The sequence below is a fragment of the Oncorhynchus tshawytscha genome, linkage group LG18 (assembly GCF_018296145.1).
Source record: "Oncorhynchus tshawytscha isolate Ot180627B linkage group LG18, Otsh_v2.0, whole genome shotgun sequence".
NCBI lineage: Eukaryota > Metazoa > Chordata > Actinopteri > Salmoniformes > Salmonidae > Oncorhynchus > Oncorhynchus tshawytscha.
The window spans coordinates 32,990,322-33,017,046 of NC_056446.1; the positions used below are offsets into that span (position 1 = coordinate 32,990,322).

Here is a 26,725-nt window from a genome sequence, read left to right on the forward strand (position 1 = left end):
ATAGACGAAACAGGAAACTTCACAATTACACAGGATGTTCAATTGTAACAGACACATACTTTTATGCATTCAAATGCGGTCAGAGACCTTCTAGAGCAGCACCACCCCCTCAAGATTCTGAGCCTGCCTGGCAGGGTTGGTCCTGCAAAGCCAAAGCCCCCTGATGGGAGAACATAATATACAAGGAAATTCTTAAAGCTGCTATTTTTTAAATTTATTTTTATTTCACCTTTATTTAACCAGGTAGGCTAGTGGGTTTGGCGACGAGTATGAAGCGAGGGCTAACCAACGAGAGCGTACAGGTCGCAATGGTGGGTCGTGTATGGGGCTTTGGTGACAAAACGGATGGCACTGTAATAGACTGCATCCAGTTTGTTGAGTAGAGTGTTGAAGGCTATTTTATAGAACACATCACCGAGGTCGAGGATCGGTAGGATGGTCAGTTTTACGAGGGTAGGTTTGGCAGCATGAGTGAAGGATGTTTTGTTGCGATATAGGAAGCCGATTCTAGATTACATTTTTGGATTGGAGATGCTTAATGTGAAGTCTGGAAGGAGAGTTTACAGTTTAACCAGGCACCTAGGTATTTGTAGTTGTCCATGTTTTCTAAGTCAGAGCCGTCCAGAGTAGTGATGCTGGACAGGCGAGCAGGTGCGGGCAGTGATCGGTCGAATAGCATGCCCTCCGATTTGACACACTGAACTCTATCAGAGAAGTACTTGGTAAACCAGGCGAGGCAATCATTTGAGAAACCAAGGCTGTCGAGTCTGCCAATAAGAATGTGGTGATTGACAGAGTCGAAAGCCTTGGCCAGGTCAATGAATACGGCTGCACAGTAATGTCTCTTATTGATGGCGGTTATGATGTCGTTTAGGACCTTGAGCGTGGCTGAGGTGCACCCATGACCAGTGGAGAAGGGATTCGAAATGGTCGGTAATCTGTTTGTTAACTTGGCTTTCGAAGACCTTAGAAAGACAGGGTAGGATAGATATAGGTCTGTAGCAGTTTGGGTCTAGAGTGTGTCCCCCCTTTGAAGAGGGGGATGACCGCGGCAGCTTTCCAATCTTTGGGAATCACAGAAAATACGAGAGGTTGAACATTCTAGTAAAAGGGGTTGCAACAATTTGGCAGACAATTTTTGAAAGAGAGGGTCCAGATTGTCTAGCCCGGCTGATTTGTAGGGGTCCAGGTTTTGCAGCTCTTTCAGAACATCAGCTATCTGGATTTGGGTGAAGGAGAAATGGTGGGGGCTTTGGCGGGTTGCTGTGGAGGGTGCCGTGCGGTTGACCGGGGTAGGGGTAGCCAGGTGGAAAGCATGGCCAGCCGTAGAGAAATGCTTCTTGAAATTCTCAATTATAGTGGATTTATCGGTGGTGACAGTGTTTCCTAGCCTCAGAGAAGTGGGCAGCTGGGAGGAGGTGCTCTTATTCTCAAAATCAAATTAAGTTTTATTCGTCACATACACATGGTTAGCAGATTTTAATGCGAGTGTAGCGAAATGCTCATGCTTTTAGTTCCGACAATGCATTAATAACCAACGAGTAATCTAAACTAACAATTTCACAACAGCTACCTTATACACACAAGTGTAAAGGGATGAAAAATATGTACGTAAAAATATATGAATGAGTGATGGTACAGAACGGCATAGGCACGATGCAGTAGATGGTATCGAGTACAGTATATACATATGAGATGAGTAATGTAGGGTATGTAAACATATAAAAGTGGCATAGTTTAAAGTGGCTAGTGATACATGATACATCTTCATAGACTTTACAGTGTCCCAGAACCTTTTTGAGTTAGTACTACAGGATGCAAATTTCTGTTTGAAAAAGCTAGCCTTAGCTTTCCTAACTGCCTGTGTATATTTGTTCCTAACTTCCCTGAAAAGTTGCATATCACGGGGGATATTAGATGCTAATGCAGAACGCCACAGGATGTTTTTGTGCTGGTCAAGGGCAGACAGGTCTGGAGTGAACCAAGGACTATATCTATTCCTAGTTCTACATTTTTTGAATGGGGCATGCTTATTTAAGATGGTGAGGAAGGCACTTTTAATGAATAGCCAGGCATCATCTACTGACGGGATGAGGTCAATGTCATTCCAAGATACCCCGGCCAGGTCGATTAGAAAGGCCTGCTCACAGAAGTGTATTAGGGAGCGTTTGACAGTAATGAGGGGTGGTTGTTTGGTCGCAGACCCATTCCGGATGCAGGCAATGAGGCAGTGATCGCTGAGATCTTGATTGAAAACAGCAGAGGTGTATTTGGAGGGCGAGTTAGTTAGGATGACATCTATGAGGGTGCCCGTGTTTACGGATTTGGAGTTGTATCTGGTAGGTTCATTGATATTTTGTGTGAGATTGAGGGCATCAAGCTTAGATTGCAGGATGGCCGGGGTGTTAAGCATGTCCCAGTTTAGGTCACCTAGTAGCACGAGCTCAGAAGATAGATGGGGGGCAATCAATTCACATATGGTATCGAGTGCACAGCTGGGGGCAGAGGGAGGTCTATAGCAAGCGGCAACAGTGAGAGACTTGTTTCTGGAAAGGTGCATTTTTAGAAGTAGAAACTCGAAATGTTTGGATACAGACTTGCAGAGTTCTGTATTTCTATCTTTGCAGTAGATTGCAACACCGCCCCCTTTTGGCAGTTCTATCTTGGCGGAAAATGTTATAGTTAGCAATGGAGATTTCAGGGTTTTTGGTGGTTTTCCTAAGCCAGGATTCAGACATGGCTAAGACATCCTGGTTGGCAGAGTGTGCTAAAGCAGTGAGTAAAACAAACATAGGGAGTAGGCTTCTAATGTTAACATGCATGAAACCAAGGCATTACGGTTAAAGAAGTCAACAAATGAGAGCACCTGGGGAGTGGGAGTGGAGCTAGGCACTGCAGGACCTGGATTAACCTCTACATCACCAGAAGAACAGAGGAGAAGTAGGATAAGGGTACAGCTAAATGCTATATGAACTGGCCGTCTAGCATATTTGGAACAGAGAGTAAAGGGAGCATGTTTCTGGGCACGATAGCATAGATTCAAGGCATAGTGTACAGACAAAGGTAAGGTAGGATGTGAGTTCATTGGAGGTAAACCTAGGCATTGAGTAATGATGAAAGAGATATAGTCTCTAGAGATTTATAAACCTGGTGATGTCATCGCATATGTAGGAGGTGGAACAACATGGTTGGTTAATGCATATTGAGCAGGGCTAGAGGCTCTACAGTGAAATAAGACAGTAATCACTAACCAAGACAGTAATGTACAAGGCATATTGATATTACAGAGAGGCATGCGTAGCCATGTGAACATATGGGTCCAGTGAGTGGTTGGGCTGACTGGGGACACGGCGATTCAGACAGTTAGCAAGCCGATGCTAACAAGCTAACAGTTAGTAGGCCGGGGCTGGCAAGCTAGCAGTTGGCAGACCGGGTTAGCAAGCAAGCAGTTAGCAGGGGCTAGCAGTTAGCAGACCGAGGCAGGCAAGCTAGCAGTTAGCAGACCGGGGATAGCTAGGTAGCCTTTGGGGGACGACGTGGGGGTAAGTCTGTTTTTGCCTCTTCGTGTGGTGACGTCGATAGACCAGTCATGGAATTAGTAGGGTTCCAGGTAGCTCTAGATAGCTAGCAGGCCTAGCAGGTTAGCAGAATGGGCCTTCAGAGGGCGTTGCGCCTGAGGGGCCTGTTGGAATCCTCGGGCAGATTATGTCGGTATTCCAGTCGTAGAGGATCGGCGGGGGTCCGTGCCCAGTAGAAAGGGTCCGGATATTGTAGCTCAGGAGTGGGCTTCGTTGGTAGCACAGGGGCCCTGGCCGGGCTAGCTTCAGGCTAATTAGTGCTTGCTCCGGGATGGAAACGCTAGCCAGGAGTGGTCACCCGGGATTGCGGTTAGATAGTAGCGAAGATCCAGATGAAAATGTTCAGAGTTTGCTGTAGGAATCCGGGGATATGGAGAGAAATAGGTCCGTTATGCTCTGGTTTGAGTCACGTTGTTCGAACTGGCGTGAGCTTTCCGAGCTAAAGGTTAGCTGATGACCGCTAGCTATGGTTTGCTAACTGATCGCTGGTAGGTAGTTAGCCGGCTAGCTTCAGTTGAGGGATTCCAGATCCGAAGTAAATAGAAATACTTTAGAAAAAAGCAGATCCATGCCACATTGGGTGAGGCAGGTTGCAGGAGAGTATTTTTAAGTTGAGGTTTAGGAAAATATTTTACAAAGATATGCGAAGAAAAAGGATGTCCCTTGTATATATCTTTAAACATGACAGGACAAAGGCAAAGATGTCTGACTGCTACGTGATCTTTGATTTAGTCTTGCTCCCAGGCAGACTAAATAACTTTTTTGCCCGCTTTGAGGACAATACGGTGCCACTGACACGGCCTGCAACGAAAACATGCGGTCTCTCCTTCACTGCAGCCGAAGTGAGTAAGACATTTAAACGTGTTAACCCTCGCAAGGCTGCAGGCCCAGACGGCATCCCCAGCCGCGCCCTCAGAGCATGCGCAGACCAGCTGGCCGGTGTGTTTACGGACATATTCAATCAATCCCTATACCAGTCTGCTGTTCCCACATGCTTCAAGAGGGCCACCATTGTTCCTGTTCCCAAGGAAAGCTAAGGTAACTGAGCTAAACGACTACCGCCCCGTAGCACTCACATCCGTCATCATGAAGTGCTTTGAGAGACTAGTCAAGGACCATATCACCTCCACCCTACCTGACACCCTAGACCCACTCCAATTTGCTTACCGCCCAAATAGGTCCACAGAAGATGCAATCTCAACCACACTGCACACTGCCCTAACCCATCTGGACAAGAGGAATACCTATGTGAGAATGCTGTTCATCGACTACAGCTCGGCATTCAACACCATAGTACCCTCCAAGCTCGTCATCAAGCTCGAGACCCTGGGTCTCGACCCCGCCCTGTGCAACTGGGTACTGGACTTCCTGACGGGCCGCCCCAGGTGGTGAGGGTAGGCAACAACATCTCCTCCCCGCTGATCCTCAACACTGGGGCCCCACAAGGGTGCGTTCTGAGCCCTCTCCTGTACTCCCTGTTCACCCACGACTGCGTGGCCACGCACGCCTCCAACTCAATCATCATGTTTGCGGACGACACAACAGTGGTAGGCTTGATTACCAACAACGACGAGACGGCCTACAGGGAGGAGGTGAGGGCCCTCGGAGTGTGGTGTCAGGAAAATAACCTCACACTCAACGTCAACAAAACTAAGGAGATGATTGTGGACTTCAGGAAACAGCAGAGGGAACACCCCCATCCACATCGATGGAACAGTAGTGGAGAGGGTAGCAAGTTTTAAGTTCCTCGGCATACACATCACAGACAAACTGAATTGGTCCACTCACACAGACAGCATCGTGAGGAAGGCGCAGCAGCGCCTCTTCAACCTCAGGAGGCTGAAGAAATTCGGCTTGTCACCAAAAGCACTCACAAACTTCTACAGATGCACAATCGAGAGCATCCTGGCGGGCTGTATCACCGCCTGGTATGGCAACTGCACCGCCCTCAACCGTAAGGCTCTCCAGAGGGTAGTGAGGTCTGCACAACGCATCACCGGGGGCAAACTACCTGCCCTCCAGGACACCTACACCACCCGATGCTACAGGAAGGCCATAAAGATCATCAAGGACATCAACCACCCGAGCCACTGCCTGTTCACCCCGCTGTCATCCAGAAGGCGAGGTCAGTACAGGTGCATCAAAGCTGGGACCGAGAGACTGAAAAACAGCTTCTATCTCAAGGCCATCAGACTGTTAAACAGCCACCACTAACATTGAGTGGCTGCTGCCAACACACTGTCAATGACACTGACTCAACTCCAGCCACTTTAATAATGGGAATTGATGGGAAATTATGTAAATATATCACTAGCCACTTTAAACAATGCTACCTTATATAATGTTACTTACCCTACATTATTCATCTCATATGCATACGTATATACTGTACTCTATATCATCGACTGCATCCTTATGTAATACATGTATCACTAGCCACTTTAACTATGCCACTTGGTTTACATACTCATCTCATATGTATATACTGTACTCGATATCATCTACTGTATCTTGCCTATGCTGCTCTGTACCATCACTCATTCATATATCCTTATGTACATATTCTTTATCCCCTTACACTGTGTATAAGACAGTAGTTTTTTGGAATTGTTAGTTAGATTACTTGTTCGTTATTACTGCATTGTCGGAACTAGAAGCACAAGCATTTCGCTACACTCGCATTAACATCTGCTAACCATGTGTATGTGACAAATAAAATTTGATTTGATTTGATTGTATGAGAACCTTGATGACCTTGTACCTAGCCTCCACTCAGGCAGTGGCAGTGCTGGCAACACTAGCTGCAGTAACCCATGGGGAGGGGGTCACACACGGACATTCAGAGAAGGATGGGTCCCGGTCTCTCCGCGGCTATGGGATCCGGGGGGTCGGGGGTGGTCTGTTGAGGATGAGGAGGGCTTTTAGCGGGTGGAATAGGGGGGACCAATTGGAGGTTTACTTAGTAGCATTGCAAATATCATGGTACAACTATATAGACACTCAATCATCATGTTACTTTTTAATGGTACGTTTACAAACATATATTCTGATAAATAGAATTGAAACCTGTGTCTCATTCTGGTAAGTGGTGAAATAAGTATAGCCAGTTATAATTGTATTGGCTTAGCAGATAATAAGAAAAGACCACCAGTATTTACCTGGCTAAAAGAGAATTAATATAATATCTATTGTTTACAGGAAACTCATTCAACAATTTTTTTTACTTAGATATAATTTCCACCACACCTTGTCATTTCCATCACATCCCATATTTTTGAGGTAAATGAGTATGTTATGTATAATTGACATACATTTATTTGTTTTAGATATGGAAATCATATGGTTGTTATCATAATCTCACAAAAAGGTTGTGTGGAAATATCTTATTTTTCATGATAGATACATGTTTTCAGCTGTCACCAAGGCAAGTTTATACATTCAGGCGTCGTGTTGAATTATTAATATTAGGATAACCTTAAAAATCACTTGAAATAATATTCAATACAAGTTCATGTACAAATGTATAAGAAATCCGTTATAAATCAATTGTATGATATTTAATTTTCAACTAAAATGGATGTTTAATGACGTGATGGGAATGACAGGGGCGGCAGGTAGCCTAGTGGTTAGAGTGTTGGAAGATCGAATCCCAGAGCTGACAATGTAAAAATCTGTCGTTCTGCCCCTGAACAAGGCAGTTATAACCCACTGTTCCCCGGTAGGCCATCATTGAAAATAAGAATTTGTTCTTAACTGACTTGCCTAGTTAAATAAAGGTAAAATAATAAACTTAATAATCTACTATTCACAGGGATATATCAAAACCTATCTACTATTCACTGAATGCATGTCTCCACAAACAATAGTGGGACAGATACGGCCACACAGTGAGCCACAGATAACTACAGACACCTGTGGTTAACTAAAGTAGTCAAAAGGGCCACTAGATGTCATACTATCAAATAGAAATACAAATGCTAGATAGAACAGAACATATTATAGATGTATTTCTACTAGAAGAAAACACATGTACAGATAAAGAAAGAGGTGTTAGTATATGGAACCCATACTCTCAGAAACAGAGCACTACAGCCGAGAAGCTGCACAAAAAAGAAAAGGAAAACATATACAACACTATATATATATATATGTTTATTATTATTATTTACTTTTGTTTTATCAGGGAGTCAAACTGAGAACAAGGTATATTTTACAGATGAGCCCTGAATTACATAAATTACAGAAAATACACACATCAAAATATAAATGCAAAATGCAAGCAGAAAGACAAACACAGTCATAAAAAAACAAACACATTCATGGTAATAAGGTCTGAATTACACTAGCAGGGCCAGAACGTTACATTTGAGAACATTTTGAAGATTGTTCCACAAATACAGTGCAAGAACTAAATTCTGATTTACCAAAATCATTTCCAAAGTTAGCCATCCCCGAGACCGGGTGTGGTAACTTGTGTGTCTAAAGTTTAGTAAAGATGTTAGGTAGAGTGGGACTTTTTGTAAAAATGCTTTATAAATGAAAACATAGCAATGTATCAACCTACAGTACGTGACATCAGAGGGCCATCCAACTTTCTGGTAGATAATGCAATGATGAATACCAAAACTGTCGCCCATAATAAAGCGCAGTGCGCTATGATAGATAGCTATGTAGAACCAGGATCTTTCTAAAAACAACTAGATACAGGTAAAGGTTATCGTAACCTGTCCGGGTAGTATCAGGACACAGCAGTGGCGTCATGGATACAGGACACACTAATACCTGGGAGGGGGGCTATGTTTGAAGCTAAGATGCTGACAACAGGAATTTAAAACATTACCCTCATATCAAAATCCCAATTAAGTCATAATCGCTGTAGGGTTAATTAAGTATGGATTCAGAATAATTCTCTCTGGCGGAGTTTACGGGCGTTTTTCTCAATTTCTGCCCTTGCTGCTCATTGGCTGTGGCTAAGGAGGAAGTACCACAATCTGCTTTGCCACTCCTGAAATTTTCCACTGAAGCGTATCGAGGATGTTTTCTGCCGCTGTCGGATATCTCACTGTTTCACGTTTATATACTTGAACAGATGAGTATGTGACTGAGAAACGAATCACACAGTTCAACATTTCTGACTGGGTGTGTGTAGGAATTACAAAACCGATCACAGAGCAGATCACCGAACATCTCTGAACAAGCTGTAACAAGAATAACCTGTTGTCTGGTGAGTCTTGATCTTTTTCTCTTTAACTATAGACCTCACAAAACTACAGACAATTTATCTAAGAATATGGTACGCTAAGTGAACATAGTTTTTCAGTTTTATAGATCTGCTTGTAAATATGAAGGGAGAGGATCCTTAGGGCCATTTTGAAAGGTCAAGTGAAATAATCAAACCACATGCTTTATTTACTGTATTGGCAAATCCTTAGGCCAAGTCTGATGAAGTGTTTTTACACATGAAATATACATTTGAAACCACAAAGCAGAAGAGCAGGTTGGAACTGTATTCGTAAAGGGTAAAGATGTGAAATTACTTGTTTAAAATACACCTCACCTACCATTGTAAAATGTCCATAAAATTGTGTTGTACTGAGACTAAAAGTGAACCATTGACAGACACAGACCTGAGGTGGGTGTGTATGGCATGAATGAGAGAGACGTGATAGTTGTCTTTCAGCTACAGGGTAAAAGCAAATTAACAAATAAAAGTCTATTTTATAGATAAAAGCAGACTTGTCCCTCTTGAATAAGTTAACCAACATCTCTTATCATGTTGCTTGGCCCTGTATCGTCCACTTCCCCTTTGTTGTAACAGGATTTGGTTTACAGTTCTGGGCTGACATATACTTTGTGCAGTTGTTGCATTTGCTATTTTCTCATACTTTCTTCCTGTACACAGAATAAGCTTTTAAGAAGTAAAACAAGCAGTTAAGAAGTCAAACAGACTGTTAAGAGGTAAAACAACCTGTTTAGTGTACGGGAAGATTCAATTGACTTAAAATCATTCAAAAAGTTATCTTTTTTTTGCAGAATGCCCATAATGATTTCTGGAGTTGTACGCGTTGCCCTGTTCTCGATCCTTGGTGTAGGAGGATTTCTGACGCTGTTTGTAATGTACTATCAATCAGCTCCATCTCAGATCTGCCCTCCCCAGCCTGCTTTGCCACATCATTACTCAAAGCCACCTGAGAACAGCTCCTTGTCTAAGAAGCAGCCAGAGCCAGACAAGCCCATCATTCTGTTGTGGTTCTGGCCTGAAAACCGCAGGTTTGATTTTAGCGATTGCACCACTTTCTTCAACATTGATGGCTGCCAACTGACAGATGACCGGTCTCTGTACAACAAGGCAGACGGGGTGCTCATCTTTCACAAATCCATCAAACATGATTTATCCAACTTGCCTCCATCACCTCGACCACCATTCCAGAAGTGGATCTGGTATCATGTGGAATCACCTACAAACACAATTAGGATACCTGGTCTAGAGAAACTTTTCAACTTGACCTTGAGTTATAGGGAAGATGCAGACATCCCTGTACGTTGGCGCTTAACTGCAAGGAAAGGTCAGGGTGAGGACTTTGTGCTGCCCAAGAAGGATAAATTAGTTTGCTGGATTGTGAGTAACAATAACCCTGCAACTGGAACAGCCGTAAGGGATAACTATTACAGAGAACTTGTCAAACATATTAAGGTGGATGTCTATGGAAAAGCCTTTGCAAGATTCTTGAGATATGAGGACTACTACTCAACACTCTCCAGCTGTAAGTTCTACCTCTCCTTTGAGAACTCAGTCCACAGAGACTACATCACTGAGAAGCTTAACGGACCACTTGCAGCAGGAACTGTGCCAGTAGTATTGGGCCCACCGAGACAGAACTATGAGGACTTTGTCCCGGGAGATTCCTTCATCCATGTTAATGATTTTCCCAATGCAAAAGCCCTGGCTGAATTCCTCCTGAAGTTGGACAAGGATGATGAGGCATATCTGCGCTACTTTCAGTGGCGTAGAAACTTATTTGCTCAGCAACATCTAATTCAACTGAGTCAAGAGTTCATCCAATCTATTTGTTATGCCTGTGACCATATAGGCAAACATAAGGAGTACAGGGTTGTTCCTGATCTTTACAAATGGTTCTTGGTTTAATTAGTCTCTTCTGATTAGCTATTACCATCACTGGTGTACCCCCAAACATATGAACAGGTTATGAACCATGACTAAAAATGTCTATAATTACAGGAAATTAGCTGTAAAACTGCAAAGTTTTCGCACAGCCTTATGGCAAAGTGTGTAGAATCGCACAAAAAATGTACAATTCTCTCTAAAAATGTAAAATTCTCTATCATGAGATTACCTATATAACTTCACATGTTTTTGCCAAACTGCGGTAGGCCACTGATTAACATCATATTGTCTATGTGCGTATTTTTCTTGTGGAAATCTAAATCTGCTCTTCATAGTTCAGTGAAAATGCCAATGTTTACAAATAACTTTCCTGACCTCATTCGACATGTAAACAAATAGTTCCTGGTTTATATTGTATTGTACGCTAATTAGCAATGAGTTCCCCCTATGGAAAATTGACTGTATATCGATATTAGTACAAAATAAATTGATAGACCTAAAATGAAGCTGTATATCGTTATATAAAATGTGCGACTGCGTGAATGTTCCCTTTTCTGATCACTTCCATGTCTCCTTAAAGTCGAGACAGCTGCTTGTTGATTGTCCACCATCTCTCTATGTGGAGGGTACAATATGCAGCTTCAGCATATGGCGCGTGGAGAGAGGAATTATTATTTATTTTATTTTGTATTTTATTAGGATTCCCATTGGCTGTTGGGAAAGCATCAGCTACTCTTCCTGGGGTCCACACAAAACATGAAACATGACAGAACATTAATAGACAAGGTCAGCTCAAGGACAGAACTACATACATTTAAAAACGGCACTCATAGTCTACACAATGTTTTACCATCAATACATACAGTGCATTGTGAAAGTATTTATTCTCCTTGACTTGTCCCACAGCTGAAGTAAACCGTGTGAAACTGGTCATGTGATCTCCACACCTGGCCAAGAATGTGTTCTTGCCTGGAGCTGCAAAACTGGTCATACAAGTAGCTGTCAAGATCAGGTTTCTAGATCCCAGGCCCAAACACTGACAAGGTTCTTTATCTCAAAAATTCTTGGGGGGTTTCATACAAGGATACTTTATGGAGACAAACAGGAATGAAATGGGCATGAAAGGTGGTGGAATGGTAGTGGTTTTGAAACAGGGGAAAGAGGTAATGAATACACTGTACATATGATAGCACAAGAGCAGTAATACCATTAAGATACGAGTGTATAAATGTACATGCTACCTGTGCATATAACAACACAGGTACAAACAGAAGCAGTATACAATATGAATATGCAATAGTTTCATTCCAAAATACTATAAATCCATTTTCAGAAATGATGGTGAATCTGCTTGTATTGTTCAAAGAAATTATGAAAGCGATTGGTGTGGGGTTGTTCAATGACATGGGGTTGTTCAATGACAGACATGTATTTGTTTAAAATCTACTTGATGGTTTCATTTCAGAGAGACAAATAATCATGTTACTTTTGTTGCAAAATGTTATATATGGTTGATTTAGATATACGGGCCCTTTTGGATGTTAATTGTTTTTGAAAATTAAACCTCTTTAAACTGCTTTATATCTATCTGAATATTTTCTTCACTCTGTCTGGAATCAAGATCTAATAGTGTCTGAGACCATACTATTTAAGAATATAATTTTCTTTAGGGGGAAATGTCATTACCACCACATCATAAAATGTGATATTTTAGTTGAAAAGACTATTACAGAAATTGTGATGTAGGCATTTTATATAACATGATTCATTTTTTTTTCAGTATGTTTTTTTACTATTTGGAAGTTTTCTTAATAACATGTATTCTTCATTGTCATGTCTAAATGTCCATATATGCTTTGATGCTACTCAGAAACATGTATTTACCACATCAAATACGACATTTTTTACATTATTTTAGGAATAATCTTAAGAACATGTATATAAGGTTCACATATGGGAAAAATTATCAATTGTAATTGTACACCTTTTCCCTCAAAAATATGTACCGTAATGATAATGACTTAGCGTTAGCGTTATGACTGTCACGACTTCTGCCGAAGCCGATGCCTCTCCTTGTTCGGGCAGTGCTCGGCGGTCGACGTCACCGGTCTTCTAGCCATCATTGATCCATTTTTCATGTTCCATTGGTTTTGTTTTGTCTTCCTACACACCTGGTTTCAATCCCATTCATTACCTGCTGTGTATTTAACCCTCTGTTTCCTCTCATGTCCTTGTGAGAGATTGTTTGTTGTTCAGTATTCGTGTTGTTTGTATTGGTGCGCGACGGGTCCTCGTACCCACTTTGTTTTATTGTATTCATGGTTTTGGAGTTATGTTTGTTTTCAAGTTATTAAACAACTCCATCCCACTAAGTTTGATTCTCCTATGCCTGACTTCCCTGCCACCTATACACACGACTCTGACAATGACAGAGTGTGCTGGAAATGACATATCATATAAAAAAATGATAAAAAAGACAATGACATATTTTAATGTCACACTTGTACATGTTTGATTATATAGAACAAACCATTAATAACCTCAAAAAACAAAGGCTACATGCATCAAGAACTTAAAGCATCTTTAAGAAGAATTTTGGGCTTTAATGCATTAGGCAGAAATACATGGCTGGAACCACTGATTGACAAACAAACCTTTGTTCACTGGCTGCAGTCTATTGATTCAGACTCATGAGACAGGTATGTGCTCACTCAAGATTTTGCCCTTAATGCTCTCTATTGCTTAACGAGAGGGCAAATTTCCTCCTAGACTGCGCCATCAAGCATCATATGCCGTTTGGTCAATGGATGGGGGAGACCTATCTGGTAATAGACCCGTATTGTGGTAAGAACACCTCAAATAAGCAAAGAGAAACGATAGTCGATCAATACTGTAACACATCAATTTCAGTCAATAGGGAAAATGTCAAGAACTTTCAATTTCAGTCAATAGGGAAAATGTCAAGAACTTTCAATTTCAGTCAACAGGGAAAATGTCAAGAACTTTCAATTTCAGTCAATAGGGAAAATGTCAAGAACTTTCAATTTCAGTCAACAGGGAAAATGTCAAGAACTTTCAATTTCAGTCAATAGGGAAAATGTCAAGAACTTTCAATTTCAGTCAACAGGGAAAATGTCAAGAACTTTCAATTTCAGTCAATAGGGAAAATGTCAAGAACTTTCCATTTCAGTCAATAGGGAAAATGTCAAGAACTTTCAATTTCAGTCAATAGGGAAAATGTAAAGAACTTTCAATTTCAGTCAATAGGGAAAATGTCAAGAACTTTCAATTTCAGTCAATAGGGAAAATGTCAAGAACTTTCAATTTCAGTCAATAGGGAAAATGTCAAGAACTTTCAATTTCAGTCAATAGGGAAAATGTCAAGAACTTTCAATTTCAGTCAATAGGGAAAATGTCAAGAACTTTCAATTTCAGTCAATAGGGAAAATGTCAAGAACTTTCAATTTCAGTCAATAGGGAAAATGTCAATAACTTTCAATTTCAGTCAATAGGGAAAATGTCAAGAACTTTCAATTTCAGTCAATAGGGAAAATGTCAAGAACTTTCTTCAAATTTCAAGGTTTCTTCAAGTGCAGTTGCAAAAACCATCAAGTGCTTTGATGAAACTGGCTCTCATGAGGACCGCTACAGGAATGGAAGACCCAGAGTTACCTCTGCTGCAGAGAATAAGTTCATTATAGTTACCAGCCTCGGAAATTGCAGCCCAAATAAATGCTTTACAGAGTTTAACACTTTTTTGGTTACTACATGAGTCCATATGTGTTATTTCATAGTATTGATGTCTTCACTATTATTCTACAATGTAGAAAATAGTTAAAGAAATAAAGAAAAACCCTTGAATGAGTAGGTGTTCTAAAACCTTTGACCTGTGTAATTAAAACATAATTTATAAAATCAACCATAATTTTATGAAATTATAGCGTATTTGGTAATGACGTACAATAAAAATATTATCTTCTCAAGTCATATTTACCTTTTATTTTTCAATAATTTCCCAGCATAAAAATGTTAATCTCCCTCCATGACATCCATGTGCTCCACTGTCACTATTCATATCCATGGTAACCAAGTACACAACTTTGTTTAAAAAATGTAATGTAATTTGCTTGTCGTGGTGGTAATGACACAATACTTAGAGATGACTGTATTTTGTGTACAAAAAGTAACATGGCTTATGCCCATCTAATATGTATATAGTTTCCATTTATGTGACTATTTTTTTTTAAACAGGTGCATTAAATATTTTCTTATTATCAAGACTTTTGTAAGTGTAATCAGTGGTGACTTGTAACTGATTGTTACACATGTTTTGAGCCCAACCTGTTCAGCTAAAACATTATTTCAACATTTGTATTTGTATTTATTATTGTAACACTCGTCTGTGGTGGAAGGTGAGGACCAATGCGCAGCTTGGTAAGTGTTCATATTTTTAATAACATAATGAACACTGAACAAAAACAAATAAAACGACAAACGAACAGTCCTGTATGGTGCTGAAAAAACACTGAACAGAAAATAATCACCCACACCACACAGGTGGGAAAAGGCTACCTAAGTATGATTCTCAATCAGAGACAACTAACGACTCCTGCATCTGATTGAGAACCATACCAGGCCAAACACAAAAAAACACTACATAGTAAAAGGAACATAGACAACCCACCCAACTCACACCCTGAAAATACTAAAACAAAGACAGAACAGAACTAAGGTCAGAACGTGACAATTATGGATCCCCATTACCTTCAATTCAATTCAAATTTATTTATATAGCCCTTCGTACATCAGCTGATATCTCAAAGTGCTGTACAGAAACCCAGCCTAAAACCCCAAACAGCAAGCAATGCAGGTGTAGAAGCACGGTGGCTAGGAAAAACTCCCTAGAAAGGCCAAAACCTAGGAAGAAACCTAGAGAGGAACCAGGCTATGTGGGGTGGCCAGTCCTCTTCTGGCTGTGCCGGATGGAGATTATAACAGAACATGGCCAAGATGTTCAAATGTTCATAAATGACCAGCATGGTCCAATAATAATAAGGCAGAACAGTTGAAACTGGAGCAGCAGCACGGCCAGGTGGACTGGGGACAGCAAGGAGTCATCATGTCAGGTAGTCCTGAGGCATGGTCCTAGGGCTCAAGTCCTCCGAGAGAGAGAAAGAAAGAGAGAAAGAGGGAATTAGAGAGAGCACACTTAAATTAACACAGGACACCGAATAGGACAGGAGAAGTACTCCAGATATAACAGCTACTCTGCCTGGGGTCCGGCAAAGTTAAGGCAGTTATACAATTTTAAAAACATTACAATACATTCATTCATTACAGAATTCACAACACACTAAGTGTGTGCCCTCAGGCCCATTACCTGATGTGGAATAGAGTTCCATGTAATCATGGCTCAAGGTAGTACTTTGCACCTCCCATAGTCTGTTCTGGACTTGGGGACTGTGAAGAGACCTCTGGTGGCATGTCTTATGGGTTAAACATGGGTGTCCGAGCTGTGTGCTAGTATTTTAAACAGACAGCTCGGTACCTTCAGCTTATCAACACCTCTTACAAAAACAAGTAATGATGAAGTCAATCTCTTCCACTTTGAGCCATGAGAGATTGACATGCATGTCATTAATGTTAGCTCTCTGTGTACTTTTAAGGGCCAGCCGTGCTGCCCTGTCCTGAGCCAACTGCAATTTTCCCAAGTCCCCCTTTTTTGACATTAATACATGTCACATATCAGTTAGCAAACAATGTAAATTTTTTTATTTTTTTATTTATTTAATAAAGCTGCATATAAACATGGTCTCTTTTTTGCTTTCTAGAGTAAGGCAGCTCCAAAATGCAGGTGTTTCAGCGTAGCTCAGTGCTTTCTGTGGTGGTGGGGCAGCCAGCAAAAAAATAATGGAGAGTAGGGGTTGGTAATGCTCTCTAGTTGAGCTGGGATTGGCTCAGTGTTCTGTCATTCATGGGGACACTATGTCACTGCAAAATCTATGGGTAGAGCTCGAAAAGTCAAGCCTCTTGGGTGCTGCCATACTCTTACATTAGAAGTGCCCATCCAAAAAAGCCCAAGGTCATTGGCCACAGATAAAATGATGTCCATTCACATTATATCTACAGTAGCTTTGATTGATATTTTTTTATTTATCCTTTATTTAACTAGGCAAGTCAGTTAAGAACAAATTTGTATTTGTAATGACGGCCTACACCTGCCAGGCGAGTCCCAGGCGAGTCCCTCTGGGACTCCCAATCACAGTTGTGATACAGCCTGTATTCGCCATATAAAGATAAATTATAGATAAAACGTATCAGTGCTCATCGGCCAATGGACATAAACATTACACAACAAGTTGGAAACTGCAAATTCAACAATGAGTTCTAAGGCGTCACTGCGGCCCTGTGTTCGATCCCAGGCTGTGTCGCAACCAGCTGTGACAGGGAGACCCATGATGTGGTGCACAATTGGTCCAGCGTCGTCCGGGTTAGGGGAAAGTTTGGCTGCCGGGATGTCCTTGTCTCATCCTGCTCTAGCGACTCATTGAGGTGGGCCAGGCTTCTGCACGCTGACCTCGGTTGTCAGGTCGAGTGTTTCCTCAGACACATTGGAGCAGCTGGCTTCCGGGTTAAGTGGGCAGCATGTAAAGAAGCGGTGCGACTTGGCTCTCGACCTTCGCCGAGTCCGTAGGGGAGTTGCAACGATGAGACACGATCGTAACTACCAATTGGATATCACGAAAAAGGGGGTAACGCCATTGGCCAGAAAAGTTTGAATACATTGGCCATGCTGTCAATCCAGCATGACTTCTGTCGCGTTAGAAACAACTGGAAACTCGGAGCTGGGAAATCTCAGATATCAGTGAGTTCAAGACAACTGGGAACTAGCTCCAACTGGGAAAATTCTAAAATGAATTCCAAGTCAGGATTTCTAGAGAAGGACCCTAATAATTTGTTCCTCCCTCATTAGTCTACTGTTCTGACTTGTTGGTGCACATGTAGTCTATAGCCTGTTTTAGAGAAATGTCAACATCGAATATTGTAAGTGCTGTCATTGTCTGCTTATATGCCCCCTTTATTTATCCTACGGTTCTGACTTGTACAGGGAGAATAGTGTAAGAACGTCCCATGTTCTGGATTCTGTCGCTGTACATTTAAAAAGTTCTGAACATATAGTTATATTGACTACGTCTGTCCTAGCTCGCTCATTAACGTCTTAATCGAAATTATGGATTGCCTCTTATCCGCTCGTCTTCCCATTATGCCATAGTTTGTACATATTAATTGTCAGTAGAAACCACATTTGTTTAAGCAAGTCAGCCATATCAGCTATGTTTTTTTCAAAGGCAGTAAATGAGGCTGATTGAACTGTTTCGCTGCTTAAAAGGCTCTGCTGATAGCCAGGTGTAGCAGGTGTAGCAGTGGTGTTGCAGTGCTGTTGGGACAGCTGTAGGCCCTAACAGTTTGTGGGCACAGTTTGTCACCATTATAGTGAAATTAATGTATTGTTATGTGTTGTGGCTTTGCTGGCATGCATAACACTTTTTTTGCCCCACCAAGATTTACATGCTAAAATCGCCACTGAGTGTAATACATAGCAGAATGTCAAAAGTCTGGGTGTGAGACTAGACAAAAACAGTGCAAAACAGGGAACTCCAGACATGAAATGCGTTAGAAAATAAAATACATATTGAAAGCTGGGGAAAAAAAGAAGTAATTTTAGTCTCTACTAATGGATATGAAATCATCTAAATTAACACACACAGTGTCACGTTCTGACCTTTATTTCCTTTGTTTTGTCATTATTTAGTCAGGGCGTGAGTTGGGGTGGGCAGTCTGTTTGTTTTTCTATGATTTGGGTATTTCTATGTTTCGGCCTAGTGTTACGGCTTTCTTCCGTTGAAAGAGAGTCGGACCAAAATGCAGCGTGGTAAGTTAGATACATCTTTAATGAAGATGAATACGAACAATACAAAAACGGAATGTGAAAACCTATACAGCCTATCTGGTGAACAACAAACACAGAGACAGGAACAAACACAGAGACAGGAACAAACACAGAGACAGGAACAAACACAGAGACAGGAACAAACACAGAGACAGGAACAAACACAGAGACAGGAACAAACACAGAGACAGGAACAAACACAGAGACAGGAACAAACACAGAGACAGGAACAAACACAGAGACAGGAACAAACACAGAGACAGGAACAAACACAGAGACAGGAACAAACACAGAGACAGGAACAAACACAGAGACAGGAACAAACACCCACGAAACACTCAAAGAATATGGCTGCCTAAATATGGTTCCCAATCAGAGACAACGAGAATCACCTGCCTCTGATTGAGAACCGCCTCAGGCAACCATAGACTTTGCTAGAACACCCCACTAAACCACAATCCCAAAACCTATGAAAAAACTCAATACGCAAACACACCACAAAATAAACCCATGTCACACCCTGGCCTGACCAAATAAATAAAGAAAACACAAAATACTAAGACCAGGGCATGACACCTAGTATGGTTCTCAATCAGAGGCAGGTGTCATTAGTTGTCTCTGATTGAGAATCATACTTAGGTAGCCTGGTTTCCCTGTGTGTTTGTGGGTGATTGTTCCTGTCTCTGTTTGCACCAGATAGGACTGTTTTGGGTTTTCACGTTTCTTGTTTTTGTAGGCAGTTGTTCATGTGTACATTTACGTATTAAAAGAACCATGGACACTTACCACCCCGCATATTGGTCCTCTGATCCTTTTCGCCTCTCCTCTTCGGAAGAAGAAGGAAATCCCTTACACACAGTTAATTTCAATAAAATAATAAACTGTGTGTAGGCCTAATATAGTTTACTTAATTAAAATACATTGTAATTGCCACTCCAGGACCTTGAAATGCTTCATAAGAAGCCACTCCTTCGGTTGCCCGGGCGGTGTGTTTGGGATCATTGTCATGCTGAAAGACCCAGCCACGTTTCATCTTCAATGCCCTTGCTGATGGAAGGAGGTTTTCACTCAAAATTTCACGATACACGGCCCCATTCATTCTTTCCTTTACACGGATCAGTCGTCCTGGTCCCTTTGCAGAAAAACAGCCCCAAAGCATGATGTTTCCACCCCCATGCTTCACAGTAGGTATGGTGTTCTTTGGATGCAACTCAGCATTCTTTGTCCTCCAAACATGACGAGTTGAGTTTTTACCAAAAAGTTATATTTTGGTTTCATCTGACCATATGACATTCTGCCAATCTTCTTCTGGATCATCCAAATGCTCTCTAGCAAACTTCAGACGGGCCTGGACATGTACTGGCTTAAGCAGGGGGACACGTCTGGCACTGCAGGATTTGAGTCCCTGGCGGCGTAGTGCGTTACTGATGGTAGGCTTTGTTACTTTGTCCCAGCTCTCTGCAGGTCATTCACTAGGTCCCCCCGTGTGGTTCTGGGATTTTTGCTCACCGTTCTTGTGATCATTTTGACCCCACGGGGTGAGATCTTGCATGGAGCCCCAGATCAAGGGAGATTATCAGTGGTCTTGTATGTCTTCCATTTCCTAATAATTGCTCCCACAGTTGATTTCTTCAAACCAAGCTGCTTACCTATTGCAGATTCAGTCTTCCCAGCCTGGTGCAGGTCTACAATTGTGTTTCTGGTGTCCTTTGACAGCTCTTTGGTCTTGGCCATAGAGGATTTTGGAGTGTGACTGTTTGAGGTTGTGGACAGGTGTTTTTTATACTGATAACAAGTTCAAACAGGTGCCATTAATACAGGTAACGAGTGGAGGACAGAGGAGCCTCTTAAAGAAGAAGTTACAGGTCTGTGAGAGCCAGAAATCTTGCTTGTTTGTAGGTGACCAAATACTTATTTTCCACCATAATTTGCAAATAAATTCATTAAAAATCCAGCAATGTGATTTTCTGGATTTTGTTTCTAATTTTGTCTGTCATAGTTGAAGTGTACCTATGATGAAAATGACAGGCCTCTCTCATCTTTTTAAGTGGGAGAACTTGCATAATTGGTGGCTAACTAAATACTTTTTTGCCCCACTGTATATATATATATATATATATATATATTACATTCTAAAGTTTATACTGGTATTGTACTCACTCTAGCCATCTATACTAACTCACGATAACCCACTATAATAACTCCACACTTGAAACCATCGCAAAATAACTAATTTTACCTAACCAATAGCTTACTACTACTACTACTACTACTACTACTACGGCCGGGGTTGGCCGTCATTGTAAATAAAAATTTGTTCTTAACTTACTTGCCTAGTTTAAATAATGGTTGCATTTAAATAAATACAAAATGATCACTACTGCAGTCACTACTACTACTATTATTTCACAACCATATACTTCAAATTGATTACAGTAGTACTCTTACTGAATTATCACAAAGTTTTAATTGATCAAATCCAGTCAGATGCACAGTATCTGAAGTACAGTGTGAAACTGGTCATATGATCTCCACACCTGGCCAACAATGTGTTCTTGCCTGGAGCTGCAAAACTAGTCATGCAAATAGGTGTCAAGATCAGGTTTCCAGATCCCAGGCCAACACACTGACAATGTTCTTTATCTCAAAAATTCTTGGGGGGTTTCATACAAGGATACTTTATTGAGACACACAGGAATGAAATGGACTTCAAAGGTGGTGGAATGGTAGTGGTTTTGAAACAGGGGAAAGAGGTAATGAATACACTGTACATATGATAGCACAAGAGCAGTAATACCATTAAGATACGAGTGTATAAATGTACATGCTACCTGTGCATATAACAACACAGGTACAAACAGAAGCAGTATACAATATGAATATGCAATAGTTTCATTCCAAAACACCATAAATCCATTTTTAGCGATGATGGTGAATCTGCTTGTATTGTTCAAAGAAATTATGAAAGCGATTGGTGTTATTTTTCACTGTCTAATCATGGCAAATCTACTTGATGGTTTCATTTCAGGGAGACAAATAATCATATCTATTTTGTTGCAAAATGCTATATAGTGGCTTGTGAAAGTCTTCACCCCACTTGGCATTTTTCCTATTTTGTTGCCTTACAACCTGGAATTATTTGTATAATTTGATTTACACAACATGCCTACCACTTTGAAGATGCAAAATATTTTTATTGTGAAACAAACAAGAAATAAGACAAATAAATCAGAAAACTTGAGTGTACAACTATTCACCCACCAAAGTCAATACTTTGTAGAGACACCTTTTGCAGCAATTACAGCTGCAAGTCTCTTGGGGTATGTCTCTATAAGCTTGGCACATCTATCCACTGGGATTGTTGCCCATTCTTCAAGGCAAAACTGCTCCAGCTCCTTCAAGTTGGATGGGTTCCGCTGATGTACAGTCAAAGGTTTTGAGAATGACACAAATATTACACTTCCACAAAGTTTGCTGCTTCAGTGTCTTTAGATATTTTTGTCAGATGTTACTATGGAATACTGAATTATAATTACAAGCATTTCATAAGTGTCAAAGGTTTTTATTGACAATTACATGAAGTTGATGCAAAGAGTCAATATTTGCAGTGTTGATCCTTCTTTTTCTTGACATCTGCAATCTGACCTGGCATGCTGTCAATTAACTTCTGGGATTCTGGGCCACTGATGGCAGCCCATTCTTGCATAATCAATGCTTGGAGTTTGTCATAATCTGTGGGTTTTTGTTTGTCCACCCACCTCTTGAAGATTGACCACAAGAACTGTCCCTGGATGGTTGGGAGAAGATGCTCTCGGGGATGGGTTGGAACCATTCTTTATTCATGGCTGTGTTCTTAGGCAAAATTGTGAGTGAGCCCACTCCCTTGGCTGAGAAGCAACCCCACACATGAATGGTCTCAGGATGCTTTACTGCTGGCATGACACAGGACTGATGGTAGCGCTCACCTTGTCTTCTCCGGACAAGCTTTTTTCCGGATGCCCCAAACAATCAGAAAGGGGATTCATCAGAGAAAATGACTTTACCCCAGTCCTCAACAGTTCAATCCCTGTACCTTTTGCAGAATATCAGTCTGTCCCTGATGTTTTTCCTGGAGAGAAGAGGCTTCTTTGTTGCCCTTCTTGACACCAGGCCATCCTCCAAAAGTCTTTGCCTCACTGTGCATGCAGATGCACTCACACCTGCCTGCTGCCATTCCTGAGCAAGCTCTGTACTGGTGGGGCCCCGATCCTGCAGCTGAACCAACTTTAGGAGACAGTCCTGGCACTTGCTGGACTTTCTTGGGCACCCTGAAGCCTTCTTCACAACAATTGAACTGCTCTCCTTGAAGTTCTTGATCATCTGATAAATGGTTGATTTAGGTGCAATCTTACTGGCAGCAATATCCTTGCCTGTGAAGCCCTTTTTGAGCAAAGCAATGATGACGGTACATGTTTCTTTGCAGGTAACAATGGTCAACAGAGGAAGAACAATGAATCCAAGCACCACCCTCCTTTTGAAGCTTCCAGTCTGTTATTCAATCTCAATCAGCATGACAGAGTGATCTCCAGCCTTGTCCTTGTCAACACTCACACCTCTGTTAACGAGAGACTCACTGACATGATGTCAGCTGGTCCTTTTGTGGCAGGGCTAAAATAAGGTGGAAATGTTTTTCGGGGATTCAGTTCATTTACATGACAAAGAGGGACTTTGCAATTAATTGCAATTCATCTGATCACTCTTCATAACATTCTGGAGTATATGCAAATTGCCACCATTCAAACTGAGGCAGCAGACTTTGTGAAAATTAATATTTGAGTCATTCTCAAAACTTTTGGAAACAACTGTACAGCAACGTGGTTGCTTATTTCTTTCTTTAAGCAATGGATTTTTTTCTGGCTACTCTTCCATAAAGCCCAGCTCTGTGGAGTGTACGGCATAAAGTGGTCCTATGGATAGATACTCCAATCTCCTGTCACGCCCTGACCTTAGAGATACATTTTTTTTTCTCTATTTGGTTAGGTCAGGGTGTGATGTGGGGTGGGCATTCTATGTTTTGTATTTCTGTGTGGTTGGCCAAGTGTGGTTCCCAATCAGAGGCAGCTGTCTATCGTTGTCTCTGATTGGGAATCATACTTAGGCAGCCTGTTTTTCCACCTTAGTTGTGGGTAGTTGACTTTGTTAGTGGCCTGTGTAGCCCTAGTAAACTTCACATTCGTTTTGTTGTTTCTTGTTTTTGTTCTTCACCACGCTGCACCTTGGTCTGGTCATTTCCACCCTGATGACGATCTTGACATCTCCGCTGTGGAGTTTTGCAGCTCCTTCAGGATTATCTTTGGTCTCTTTGTTGCCTCTGATTAATGCCCTCCTTGCCTGGTCCGTGAGTTTTGGTGTGCAGCAGGTTTGTTGTGGTGCCATATTCTTAAAAAAAATGTAATAATGGATTTAATGGTGCTCTGTGGGATGTTCAAAGTTTTGGATATTTTTTTATAACCCAACCCGGATCTGTACTTCTCCACAACTTTGTCCTTGACTTGTTTGGAGAGCTCCTTGGTCTTCATGGTGTCCCTTGCTTAGTGGTGTTGCAGACTCTGGGGCCTTTCAGAACAGGTACTGAGATCATGTGACAGATCATGTGACACTTAGATTGCACACAGGTGGACTTTATTTAACTATGTGACTTCTGAAGGTAATTGGTTGCACCAGATCTTATTTAGGAGCTTCATAGCAAAGGGGGGTGAATACATAGGCATGCACCACTTTTCTGTTTTTAATTTTGTTTTTGAAACAAGTGACTTTTTTTTTTCATTTCACTTTACCAGTTTGGACTATTTTGTGTATGTCCATTACATGAAATCCAAATAAAAATCCATTTAAATTACAGGTTGTAATGCAACAAAATAGGTAAAATGCCAAGGGGGATTAATACTTTTGCAAGGCACTGTATATCTGCCTCACTCTCAGAGAAATAAGCACTACTGCTAGGTTTTACAGTCAAATATAACAAATAACTGCATTTTTAATAAAGAACTGTACAAATTATACATCTGTATTTGTGTTTAAAAATAATTAAGTTCAGTAATATCAGATCCAGTGCCTAAATTAGGTTTTTCTCCCCAGTCGGATAAACAGTCTACCCAACTACTCCGAGGCATCCACATGTCCCAAAACCACACAGTTGCAATATTTTGTATCAAGTTCCAATGATAAAACTGGGGGGACAAAAATGCCATTTCTGAATTTGGGGGTGACATGTGAAAGTTGCGCCCCTGATGAGATCTGTATGTAAAACATTTATATTTAAAAATGTCATTTGGCTGATGCACTTATACAGAGTGACTTACAGTTAGTTCATTCATCTTAACATTGCTAGGTGAGACAGCTACATATCACAATCAAATATACAGGATACAAACATTCCATTCAAGATAAACAATGGATAGGAGTTTAGCAAAAAAAAAACACTTTCAAACAACCTAAAATCTATGAATGAAACATCTGTGAAATATTTTACACACACATGAAGGTACCTATATGCAATAATTTATGATGAAAATACACAAATGTGACAAATTGGTGGATATAGCGTTGAACTATGAAGACCAATGTACAACTAACTGTACACACACACACACACACACACACTAGAGGTTGACATGGGAACAGAACTCCCCTGGAAAGTAGGAATGGGAGTCATGTTCTAATCTAGAGTTAAGTTCTGGTCAGGACTGTACAGGATCAAGAGTCCCGGGTGGGGGGAGTATGTGTGAAGCGTTTCATAAAAATAAAAAAATAGTTTACTTAATAAAAATCTTTTAAAAAAAAAAAAGCTAATTCCCCCTCTCACCCTTCCGTCGACCCCGCATTCACTACTTTACTTCAGATGCCAATTTTGAAGCCTTCAGGAGAGGAATGGAGATCATCCGACTCCGGGTAAGCAGGGCTGCCTTGAACGCCAACATCTGGTAATGTGGTTATTATCAGCCTTGTGCGCAGAGCAGGCAACAGAAGAGCAGCCAAGCCGAGCAGTTGCTATGGCTACTCACACAGAGCGGGCGACAGACAGAGACTAGTGGCGAACGAGGAAGTTATTTCGGATTTCTGCGTGTAATAATTAGCATTATAATTTTGGATATCATTACAGTTTAAATGACGTTCTTTTCATCATCGCTATGCGAACAAGGCTGATTTCGGCAACAATTATTCTGTTTAAACAAGTTTTGTTTGGCTAATAAAATTAAAACGATAATTCTCACTACTTTTTTGTCCCTTGTTAACATTGCAACATTAAATGAATGTCTTAAACGTTGCTAAATTTCGGAAATGGCAAAAAAAAACATGTCATCTGCTTGACACATTAAAGTACAGATCACGAAGTCAGCTAATTTCCACTCCATTCATAAACCGTTTGATTCATACACTGGTTTGCCTGGCTTTGATGTTTTTGTTTTAACCTGCTCTTTCTTCCCTTGTCTACACTTAAATAATATCATTTCAGTAGTCCTCATTTTTTCTATCTCGCATAGCTCATTGGTTCACCCTTGTGGTTGAATATTTTTTGTATCTATTGTTGGTCCTCGGATACAACAATTAATAATGTGGAACAAATAAATATCATCAAAGGATACCTTACAACTTACAACAATGAACACCTTGTCAAACAGCTGTGAAAACCAACAGATCAATATTTAAGATGAGTACATACACTTTGATCGTTTTTTGGTACAGTTCTGTCATTAATTTATTTTTACAGATGATTTTTTGTGCACTCACATGGCAATCAGACTGAAATACTTAATTCTGGTGTGTGGAATAAAGAGGTGGATGCTGTGTGGTTGGGAGGTTCTGCCTGTCACTTGTTCTCAACAGGCAGTCTCGGAAGGGGGACTTGAAGAGGGAGACTGCGAAGTCCAGGCACTGCTGCTCTCTTTGTTCTGAGTGTTTGCAGTGCTAGTGTTTTTAGTTAATCTGTGTATCTCACATATTATATGCCCAGTATGATACGGCTAGCAAACTTTATTAGCAGATATTGACAACATGACAATAACAGTAGCTGTAGATGATGTAAGGAGA

At 41.0% G+C, this 26,725-nt stretch overlaps 1 protein-coding gene across 1 annotated transcript; it reads left to right on the plus strand.

The window, feature by feature from the left end:
- Positions 1-8,579: 8,579 nt before the first annotated feature.
- Positions 8,580-10,772, plus strand: LOC112217904 (4-galactosyl-N-acetylglucosaminide 3-alpha-L-fucosyltransferase 9). The gene is made up of 2 exons (XM_024378510.2): positions 8,580-8,802; positions 9,612-10,772. Exon 2 carries the CDS (start codon positions 9,613-9,615, stop codon positions 10,723-10,725), a length of 1,113 nt encoding a protein of 370 aa, XP_024234278.2. The 5' UTR covers positions 8,580-8,802; position 9,612; the 3' UTR covers positions 10,726-10,772.
- The last annotated feature ends 15,953 nt before the right edge of the window (positions 10,773-26,725 follow it).